Source organism: Oreochromis aureus, linkage group 14 (genome assembly GCF_013358895.1).
Source record: "Oreochromis aureus strain Israel breed Guangdong linkage group 14, ZZ_aureus, whole genome shotgun sequence".
Classification (NCBI taxonomy): domain Eukaryota; kingdom Metazoa; phylum Chordata; class Actinopteri; order Cichliformes; family Cichlidae; genus Oreochromis; species Oreochromis aureus.
Window position 1 is genome coordinate 1,789,514 of NC_052955.1, and position 10,415 is coordinate 1,799,928.

Below are 10,415 nucleotides of genomic sequence, written 5' to 3' on the forward strand. Positions count from 1 at the left end.
ACACACACACACACACTCACACACACACACACTCACACTCACACACACACACACACACACACACACACACACACACACACACACACACACACACACACACACGCACTCACACTCACTCACTCACACACACACACACACACACACACACACACACACACACACACACACACACACACACACACACACACACACACACACGCACTCACACTCACACACACACACACACACACACACACACACGCACACACACACACACACACACACACACACACACACACACACACACACACACACACACACACACACACACAGAGTTAAAAGGCAGTGTGCGCTGCGTTCCAGTGAAGCTTTCAGATGTAATTAACGCTCATTAAGGTTTATTGAAGCTGTTTAAACGCTGGTGTGTGATTGGCTGACGGGCTGATTGGCGGCTCAGGCTCTTTGTGCGGCTGCAGCTGCCGTTTCCTGTTTTATAAAGAAACGCTCACTTCTTAACAAGACGGAGAGGTGTATGACGTCATGGCAGCTTCCTGTCAGAGGCTAAAAGCACCTGCACATCCACCTAAAGATGACTCGCTGCTGCTGAAGCAGATGATGGAGATGATGTCGGGTTAGGGGTCTCACATTTAGACATCAGGCATCAAAATAGAATGTAAATATGTCTATATGTCTGTTAGTACACAAACCTCACCGCAGCCGTAGCACCAACACAGCTACAGCTGTCTGTGTCACCGTCCACCTGTCAGTCAAAGAGGCCACGCCCCTAATAATGCACACTTTAAGCCTTGATAGGATTTAAAGCCTGCATGACTGTGCAGACTGTTGTTACACATTAATGATACATAATATCCACTGTTTTCTGTTTGCTGTTTGACTTTGTTGTACTTTTCAGTTTAAATATTATCTTTGCTTAGTTTAGGCGATCATCTGATGTTCATCGTTTTCCTTGTTATTCTCCCTCCTGTGTTCCACATGCCTGGTCTGTGGTTCCGTTATATCATCCCTGTTCAGTCGGTTTGTCTTCGTGTTTATTAAGCTCAGGTGTTTCAGTCTCACTGTTAGTTTCCTGTTTTACTCTGACAGTCTCTTGTCCTGTGTGTAATAAAGGTCAGTTTGTTATCTGAGTTTGTACTTCTGGTCCCACTACACATGACAAAACCTCAGCAGGGTGTGCTGTGTGTCGTTTAAACAAAGCAGCGCGAGGCTTAAAAACTCTGAAAGTCACGTCCTTAAGAAAGAGGAAAAACTCCAGCAAGGACCTGACACAGGAGCTGAGAGATGATCTGGACCTTCAGCTGATCATCTACTGTCCACTGATCCTCATCAGAGATGTCTCAGTGGATGGACGGCTGTCAGGAAGCCGTGCTTAATGAAGGGAAACAGATATGAAAATGATACGAGAACTGAAGATCAGAGTGTTAGGGTTCCTGGGTCGTTGACCCAGTGGTTTCAGTTTTGTACCTTTTTATTTGTGTTCTTGTCTTAGTTTATTTTTGTGAAGGTTTTGGTTTCTGTTTTGCATTTCTATTTTTCCCCAGTTCTTCTTGGTGTGTGATTAAGTTTTGGTTTCCTTACTCCCTCTATTCTGTGTCCAGTCAATGTCTGTGTCTGCCCTGTTCCCACGTCTCTGTTGCAGTGCCTGCTTGTGAGTCTGTGTCTGTAAGTTCAGTCTGTGTTTCCTGTTTTACTTTGAAAGTCCCTGTCTCATGTTAATGCGTCTGGTTTTGCTTCCTTTGTCTCGTTAGGCCTGATTTGCCCCAGCTGTGTTTCCCTCCTGTTACTCATCCCCTGATTGCTCCCTCTGTGTATTTAAGCCCTGTGTTTCCCTCATTCATGCTGTGTCTTGTCTGCCTGTGTTTATTCTTTGTATTTTGAAGTTTGTTACTTTGAGTTCACGTTTGTCTCTGGAGTCTGCACACAGCCTTCACATGACACAGAGGAACAGGTGTGATGGAGAGATGGATCCACATCATGGTCAGTATGCAGGAGGTCTGACAGTGAGACATGGTGGTGGCTCTGTCACATTTTGGGCTGGATGTCAGACAGGTGGTGGAGATCTTTGACAAACTGATGAATTATGAAGGGAGAAAAGTAAAGATCTGGATCATCCATGCAGGAACATCTGGAAAACATCTGGTTGGGAAAGGTAGAAGCATACCTGGACAGAAAAACAGTCATGGAAGCAGTGTGGGATCAAAACGCAACCCACATGCACCTCCCTGCGCCTCCCTGCGCCTGGTTCCTGTTAGAAAGGAGTTCTTCCTTCCCGCTGTCGCTGCTCCTCAGTTTCTAATACTGAAGGCAGCTGTTGCTGTGAACTGATGCTCTATGAATAAAACTGAAGATGTTCCTGAACACTTAAAGAAATGACAGAGGTGGTCACACCAGATAGTGACTGGTTAGAATGAAACTGTTTGCATGTTTCATAAATAAAAACATCAAGAAACAGCTCAAGACTTTTGCACACTACTGTGTCTGAATTAAATTGAGAATAAATGTAAAACGGAAGAACTTCTGACTCTTCTACTGTGTGTGGTTCTGCAATCAGTCGACATTACCAGCTGCTAATCAGAGGCTGATGTCAGATGCTGAGATTAGCCTCTGATTAGCAGCAGGAGGAAAGGTCAGAGGAAGCTGTGGGTCACACGAGGCCTTCGAGTCTTTCCTCGATCTGTTTAGTTTTTCTGGATGAAGCTTCGAACCTGTTTAGGCTTTAATTAGGATTTGAAGCTGGAAGGCAAACACGAACGCCTCAAATTAGCCAAAGTCTTTTATTGAGGGTAATTAAATGCTGAAATTTAATATTGAAAAAGGGAAGACGCTCCGCTGCACGCCGCTGTGAAACAATCACATATATTCAAGCAGCAGGTTTCTGATGGTCATGCGGACATTATAATAAGATCCACAGCAGGAAGCACAGACAAGCTCACAGACTGTGTGTAAAAGATGCGATTTGTGGGGTCGTGTTGTGAAGCCTCGTCTTACGCCCGCCCCTGCTTTATGGGCCTTTCTGACTCTAATGAAAACACAAAATGAAACCAAATAGAAATCATGTTTTATTCAGTTGGGCTTGAAATCAGCGGCTGAGACCATAAACTCATCAGGAGAGAGTTTAGTGAGGTCAGAGCTCCATGTGGAGTCGCAGCTGCTGAGATCGTCCCTGAAATAAGTGCAAGTACGGGACGCTTCGGGATGCCAAAGCTCGAGCATCAGGGACACTGGCTTCACACAAACGTTTAGCTTAGAGTCTGTAAGTTTGTGTAATGTTAACAACGATAACTTAAGACATGGTATTAAACTGGTTTTAGGTCACACGGCACATAAAGTCCAATCTGGTCTAAACTGGGTCGGCTCATCCTTCGTGTCGAGTCATTTACCTCACTGTCTCTGATCACACTGAATGACATACTGATGATAAACACACTGTCTTCACCCTCCTCATGTCCTGTTTGGGACGCCGCAGTTTTCCTCATACTTATCTGAGAGGACTTTCTTAGGATCAGCATGCACATTGGCTCGCTAACCTGTGGTGTTCCACAAGGCTCAGTCCTGGGTGCATTCTTCTTTTGGTTGGCATCATTCATTTCCTATTATTTTGAATCTAATGTATTTAATCACCAGCTGGGTAGACGGTCCCGCCGCACTGACAGAACTGAGGCTATGCTCCTCCTGAACGTCTGATATCCGTCTTGCTTCCTTCGGCTCCGTTCACATATTTTATTCCCGCTGAGCTTCAGTTTGCATCTGTTTCTGATCATGTTTAGAAGAAATGGGCTGTTACCATTTTCAATGCACTCTGAGTATCTGACCAACTTTCAAAGCGGATCATGTGATTTCACACGTAGTGCCGTCACGTGATCGTCGGTAATGGACGCCCTCTCCATTTGCTGGTGCGTGTGTCTCAGCTGCCAATCATCAGCTCTCATTAAGCTCCTGAAAGCTTTTCTTAACAAAGAACTAATGAGTGAAAGGAGCTGCTAATCTGACTGCAGCAGCTGCTGCGCACACACACACACACACACACACACACCTCACGGAGGAGGCGAGGCAGCAGTTTAACATCAGGCTGATCAGAATCACGTCTCCTGACTTCCACCTGTGGCTCAGTTTAAATTCCTCTCTTCCTCCTTTTCACATTTTTCTCTTCATTCTTCGTTCCTTCTCACTTTCAGGCGTCCTAAAGAACGTTTTTAGCTCTCTTAGATGTTTGAGTCCAATCTGGTCTCGCAGTTCTTGAGTGTAGCTGGTGGTTTGTGCCTCGACATAAACGCTCGGTGTTTTCCATTATCTGGGCGTCTGTTGATCGCAGACTTTAACATTGACACGTCTGCTGCCCCACAGTGTTCTTGACTTGTTATGAATCTCTGCTCCACTTGATGTAAGCTAACTGTGACCATGAAACCACGGCCACTGTGCAGCAAGCTAACCTGTTTATCCTGCACTAACCTGCAGAGGGTTTTCATGCAGCCTTTAAATATCACAGTTAGTCTGCATCAGTTTGATTCACAACATGAAAACAGAATGTGACATGTACAGATTTAACAGCATGGGGACTTCCATGTGACTTGAGCATCCTTCCTTTAACTCTAAGCTCTCTTCTTCCTCTCCTGTCCTTCTTTCTTATCTTTCTCCATCTCTGAGTGAACTCAGCTCTCTGTCTTTTCTCTCCCTGTGAAATCAGCAGCTGGACCTTTAGCTGCAACACACTGTGAGACAAACTGCACACACACAGTTTGTGTGTTTGCTGATGATTGTTGAGCTGATAGAAACACCTAAAAACGTTACTGCCTTTGTGCTCGCTCCTCGTCTGTAGGGTTAGCTCCACGCTGACGCAAACGCAACGTACAGACACCTGCAGTCGTTCAGGTGTTGGGCCAAGACAAAGCAAACTCTCTGTGACGTCTTTGCTGCGACGTCTCCTTGTGATTCACACACGAACAGCACTGCCTCACACTGCCTCAAACACATCAGGCCTAAAGTAACGAGCCTGCTTTTAAAATGTGGGGAGTAAAAGTAAGAAGTAGTCAGAAATATAAATACTGATTTCAGTGATTCGTTCATGGACACAGTGATGAATCCTGTGTCTTTGAATAGTGTGAGAGCGTCTGGCTGAAGTTGTGAGCAGAAGTTTTAGTCGAGTCTTGTTTTTCAGCGAGTTTAATTTCCATCCTCGCTGCCTCCAGCATCATTTAGAGCAGGCAGTAATTACACAGCGTCTCTGCTGTCAAACGTGTGGAAATAACTCAGCAACAGTGTGAAAGCTGCTCATATTAGATAGCCTGTACTCAGGTGTGACACGCGGTGATTGTAAAGATAACTGGAATGGAAAATTAAAACGCTACCTGCTGCTGCTCACTGAAGAAGCTGCTGTGATTAAAATGGAGGTGAGAGTTTTGGGGACAGGTTCACAGAACATCGGGCTTTATTGGCTCTGTGTTTGGAGGCTCGTGTTCTGATTATGTTTGCATTCATTTCTCTGTTACTGACTGTGGACACGCTTTTCCACACCAGTCTGTCTGTCGGGCCTCATTTAGATTTCCTGCGCTCAGCCACGCCAAGCCCACACTTTCAGGCGTGCTCGAGGAAATGTCGCCAGGGCTGCTGGAAGGCTGACAGATGTGATAATCAGTCTTTGCCAAAGATGTGAAGAAGAACAGAAGCTTCGTGCAGCTGATATAAACCCGAGGTTCTGTTATTTGGTCATTCTGTGGTTAAATGTTTCACACCCTGAAATTAAAAACGTGCAAAAAATGAAGTTAAAACTGGACAAAAAGAGACAAAAGTTGCTTTTCTACTCATTGTGTTTGACCTTGAAATGTGCTTTTTAAGGAACCTTGAGTGAAGTGATTGATTTCTGTGGTGAAGAAAACCTAAAGCCCCTCCTCTCCTCCGTGTCAGTGCACACGTGTCCACATACTTATGGCCCGAACATCTGCACAGGTGATTTTCATTGATTTCTCTGCTGTGACGTTCAGTCCGGCCTCTGAGGATCAATAAAATGGAAACTTAGGATCTGATTCGTTATCTCAGTTTGATTAAATATTCCTTCTTGTGGTTGCTATGGAGCCCCTTCCTCTCTTTATTAACCATCATTAAAGTTATTTTATTGTTCAGCCCTTCCTCCCCGGCATTAATCAGCTTCAATAAAAGCTGCAGTTCTTCATCATGATGAAGGTGTTTACCCCCCCCCCCCCACCCCAACCCCCGAGCAGCAGACGGGGTCGAGTGTTTGTCTCAAACAGATTTTATTCAAACCAACAATTAAAAATAGTTTCATCAAGTTTACATTCAGAAAGAATCAGCTCAGAAAAATCAAAACACTTCATCCAAACTAATCACGTCAGTCTCGTGTTTCTGTACAGCAGGAGGAGCAGGAGGAGCGGGAGGAGCGGGAGGCGGAGGAGGAGGCTCTCAGCAGGATGTGAAGGTCTTCCAGAAGAAGTTCTTGCAGCCGGCTTTCCTCTCTCGGGGGGCGAGCAGCGGGCCGCTGCCGGCGGCGCGCTCCAGGTCGACGCGGATGTCTTCGGGTTCACCGTCAGCCAGAGGGAAGTTCTCCTCTTCCAGAGCCTCGTTCTCCTCCTGCAGGAGGTCAGAGAGGAGCAGCTCCGCCAGCGAGGACCGCGACATGTCCTGAAAACACGTCAAGATAAAAAAAACACGGACACGAATAACTCAGTGTGGGAACGTGAAGAGCTCATTCTCAACAAAGCTCAGCGTCGGCTGGTTAAAGTGAAACGAGTTTCCTGTTTTTACTCTGTGATGGAGGGAGGAGGGGAGCTTTGCATGATCTTTATCTCCCACCTGTCTAACGCCTCACCTTTGAAAAAAACTATTAGCTGCTCGTTTTAGGTGGTGGGCGGGGCTTCATTGCCAGCGATGACCATATAGGGACATCCCCTGTCTGTGACATCACCCAGATTCAGTAGTAAAAAAATAGATAAAGTGAAGATTTTACATTTCTCACAAAAATAACATTTAGTTTGTGATTTAATGAAGCAGGAAGTTATTTGTGTTTGATGTATAATTACAAACTGACTGAAAGTGGCAACACTGTGAAAAAAGCAAAACTAATTTATAAAATACAATTTAGTTTAAACCTAAATAAATTTAGCTTTTGATGTTCAGAAGAGTTTTTTCTTCATTAGTTTATGTTGGTTGTTTGTTTTAGTACCTAATAAACAAATCTTTAAAATCTAATTCATATATTACTGTAAATTCTATCCTGAGGAGAATTAAATGAAATAATAATGAAATTTTAAAAATTGTTTTGTTTTATTATAAGTGAAATTTTTACTACAATAATTAGTTTTGAAAAATGATCAATGTAGTTTTCAATGCTAATAACAAAACATTTTCATTATTCATTCATTTGTGAATTTACTGTTTGACAAACAAACAAACAATTTTTATTTATTTTTTTTAAGCTGTGAAATCACAGTTATTGACATTTCTGAACAGAAACATTTGTTTTCGTGTTTGAATGTTTGGCTTTATTAATTTCTGACGTCTCAGAGAGTCGAGCGTGTGGCTGGAACACGAGCTACAACAACACGAGTTCAGGTTGTTATTTGGTGGATAAATATTAAAGTTTTAGTTTAAACAGGTTTTTGACATTTTTCTTAAAGATTTTACGGGTTTGTGTTTTGAAAACATCTAATGTAACTAAATACTAAAAGTTTCAACCAAATCACAGTAATCTGTAAATTTGTTCCGAAGGACCATTCCTCTAAACGTGTCGCCGTGACCTGCAGGACATCAGGAGGTTAAAGCCAATCAGAGAAAGATGCTGACACACTTAAACCTCTAGGGGGCGGAAAACCACAAACCAAGTTTGGAGCGTGCAGCCCTGCTCTGAAAACTCTCAAGCTTTATTGTGAAAGGGTGAGCTGTGACTCCTTCACTTCCTGCCGAGCAGTTTGTGGGGTGCTGAAGAAAACTGCATACATCAAAAAAGAAAAAGAGATTTTGTCTAATAGTTTCTGAGCATTTGTGAGTCATGAGTCTGCAGACGTCAGACACCATCGTCATTTCCTGTCTGCGTGCCGTCTTCATGGTCGACGTCCTCCATTTTACTCAAAAAGCGTGCCGCGCCCCTTCTCTGAACACCAACCGTCTGTGCAGACACTGATCTCTACCTGCTGTGTGTCATCACATTTTAGTTTTGTCCTCTCCTCTCTGCCCATCTCTCTTTCTCCTCATTACCTTCCCCCGTTGTCCGCCCCTCCCCGACGCTGGCTCTGCTGGTTTCTTCCTGTTAAAGGGGAGTTTTTCCTTCCCATTGTCGCCGCGGGTCGTCTGATTCTTGCTGTAGAGGCTTTAGCCTACAGTGTGAAGCACCTGGAGGCGACTGTTGTTGTGAACTTGTGCTGTACGAATAACACTGAGATGAAATGAACGCTCTATGTAAAGTGAGTGTAAAGTGTTCACGTGTTTATGGGTGAAAGCTGAAAGTCTGAGCAGGTCATTCATAGAGGAGCTGCAGAAGAAGCAGCTGATGTGGAGCCAAAGTGAAAACATCAGTCAGGATGTGGATGTCAGAGCTGAGCACAGCAGCAGCAGAGTGTCAGAGTCCTGCAAACCTTCACTGATGGAAGAAGAAGCTGTTTGAGCTTCTTCAGAACGTTCACCTCGTCTCTGACTGAAGTCACGACGCGAGCGGCTGCTGAAAGCATCTGAGACATTAAACAGCACTAACATTGTCTTCATTGGTCGCTCGGGCTGTACAGACTCAACCATAAAGAATCCACGAAGGAGCGATGAGGAGATGAATCATCGGCTGATTTACAGCTGCCAAACAAACCTTCCTCGCCCTCTCGTCATCGTCAGGAGAGCTTCACGCAGGTCACGATGAAGAAATAAAAGGAACCCTTCACAGACCGAGAAGGTGTGATTTCAGCTCGTTTGTCAAGTATTAGACTGGTTCAGGACGTGTGTAGTTAAAGTGAATCTGGACTCAGCCAAAGGAGCTGAAGCGCTCTGTGATGGAGGGAAACGTTTTCTCTGGAGGATTTAAAGCCTCGGAGAACTTCAAGTTAAAAAAAACCTTTACACTCAGTTTGTCAGCTCAGTGTTTTTAATAAAGACTGAAGCTTTTATTTGCATCCTTTTGCTTTCCTGTCTGATTTTATTCAGTGATGATGATGATGATGATGTTTTCAGCTTCTGATTTCTTTTATAGGAGTGAACGGCTCCACAGACGGAGCTGAAATCAGAGCTGAAGCCCTCAAACGTTCACGAACACAGAACAAACGACTGTGATTTTTACACCAGCTGCAGGTTTTTGTGTTTTTCATTAAGGAGCTGTTTCCTGGATATTTGGTGTCAGCGTCACAGACGTGGATTTATTGGTCACATTTTATGGCTGTTCATTCATAAAGACAATATTCAGCCTCGTCTTCACTCTGTGATGTTTCCTACACGTTTGCAGTCCAAACTGTTTCTAACTCATTACATTTAATACATTAAAACTTTTTTGCTGCAGTTTTTAATTTTTCTACAAAACTTTCACAGAAAATCATTTCCAAACTTTTTTAGACTCCGATTAAAGTTCAAATAGATTTTTTGAAATCAAATTAAATGTGTGCGTGTGCGCGCGTGCGTGTGTGCGTGTCGGACCTGTTTGGAGCCCAGCAGCGGGGTCCGGTGCAGCAACAGGCGGAGTTTGGAGTCTCTCTGCGCGGCGGAGGTGCAGCTGATGGAGGCGGTGAGGGAGACGAGGAGCAGGAGGAGGCAGCGGAGGCGCGAGGAGGAGTTCATCTTCGTCACGTGTCTGTCTGTCTGCGGCTCGGAGGATCTTCTGCTTCTGTCCCGTCACAGCGGCTCTTTTAAAGCCCCACTGACGTCATTGCCCAGGGCGGTCGGGTGGGTTTGGTGATGGGTGGGGAGGGGGGGGTGACTGATGATGATGATGATGTTTAGTGAAATGAGCCGATTTCAAATTCTTCCCCTCCCTCCCACTCACTTTGTTTCTCAGCCGGAGGCTCGCGGACAGGAGCGTGTCCAGAATGTTGTCATAGGGGACCAAACGGGGGCCAGAATTTCCAGTTTGATCGTGCTGTTGTCAAATATGGTCGCCTGAAACATACGTCAACGAAGAGACGGAACCACGAGCCTCGTTCTTAAAGTCACTGATGTTGTGTGATTCACAGGAAGTGTCTGCAAAATCTGGGGTGCCACCAAAGGAGGGGGGCAGCAGAGAGGAGCTCAGAGAGTAAACAGGAGATGAAACTTTGTGGAGAGAGCCTCCTCTGTCTGCAGCGCTGATGTTTTCTCCTCCTGTGTCGGCGCTCATGTTTGCTCCACAGTGGCGACGCCTGTCGTTCAGGAGGATCCTGCAGCGAGAGCGCGTGAGCTTCAACGGATGATGTGTGATGATGTCATCATGAACAGATCATTTCAGTTTTCTGAGGTATTTC

General features: G+C 44.8%; 1 protein-coding gene across 1 annotated transcript; it reads right to left on the reverse strand.

Annotated features, from left to right (window-relative positions):
* Positions 1–6,239: 6,239 nt before the first annotated feature.
* Positions 6,240–9,777, reverse strand: sst1.1 (somatostatin 1, tandem duplicate 1). The gene is made up of 2 exons (XM_031751867.2): positions 9,616–9,777; positions 6,240–6,630 (listed from the first exon to the last, which is right to left on the reverse strand). Exons 1-2 carry the CDS (start codon positions 9,754–9,756, stop codon positions 6,412–6,414), a joined length of 360 nt encoding a protein of 119 aa, XP_031607727.1. The 5' UTR covers positions 9,757–9,777; the 3' UTR covers positions 6,240–6,411.
* Positions 9,778–10,415: the final 638 nt, after the last annotated feature.

Coding starts and splice junctions, on each gene's coding strand:
- sst1.1 (XM_031751867.2), bottom strand. CDS start 9,756: ATGAACTCCTCCTCGCGCCTCCGCTGCCTCCTCCTGCTCCTCGTCTCC. Junction 6,631..9,615: donor CGCTGCTGGGCTCCAAACAG/GTCCGACACGCA, acceptor ACGTGTTTTCAG/GACATGTCGCGGTCCTCGCT.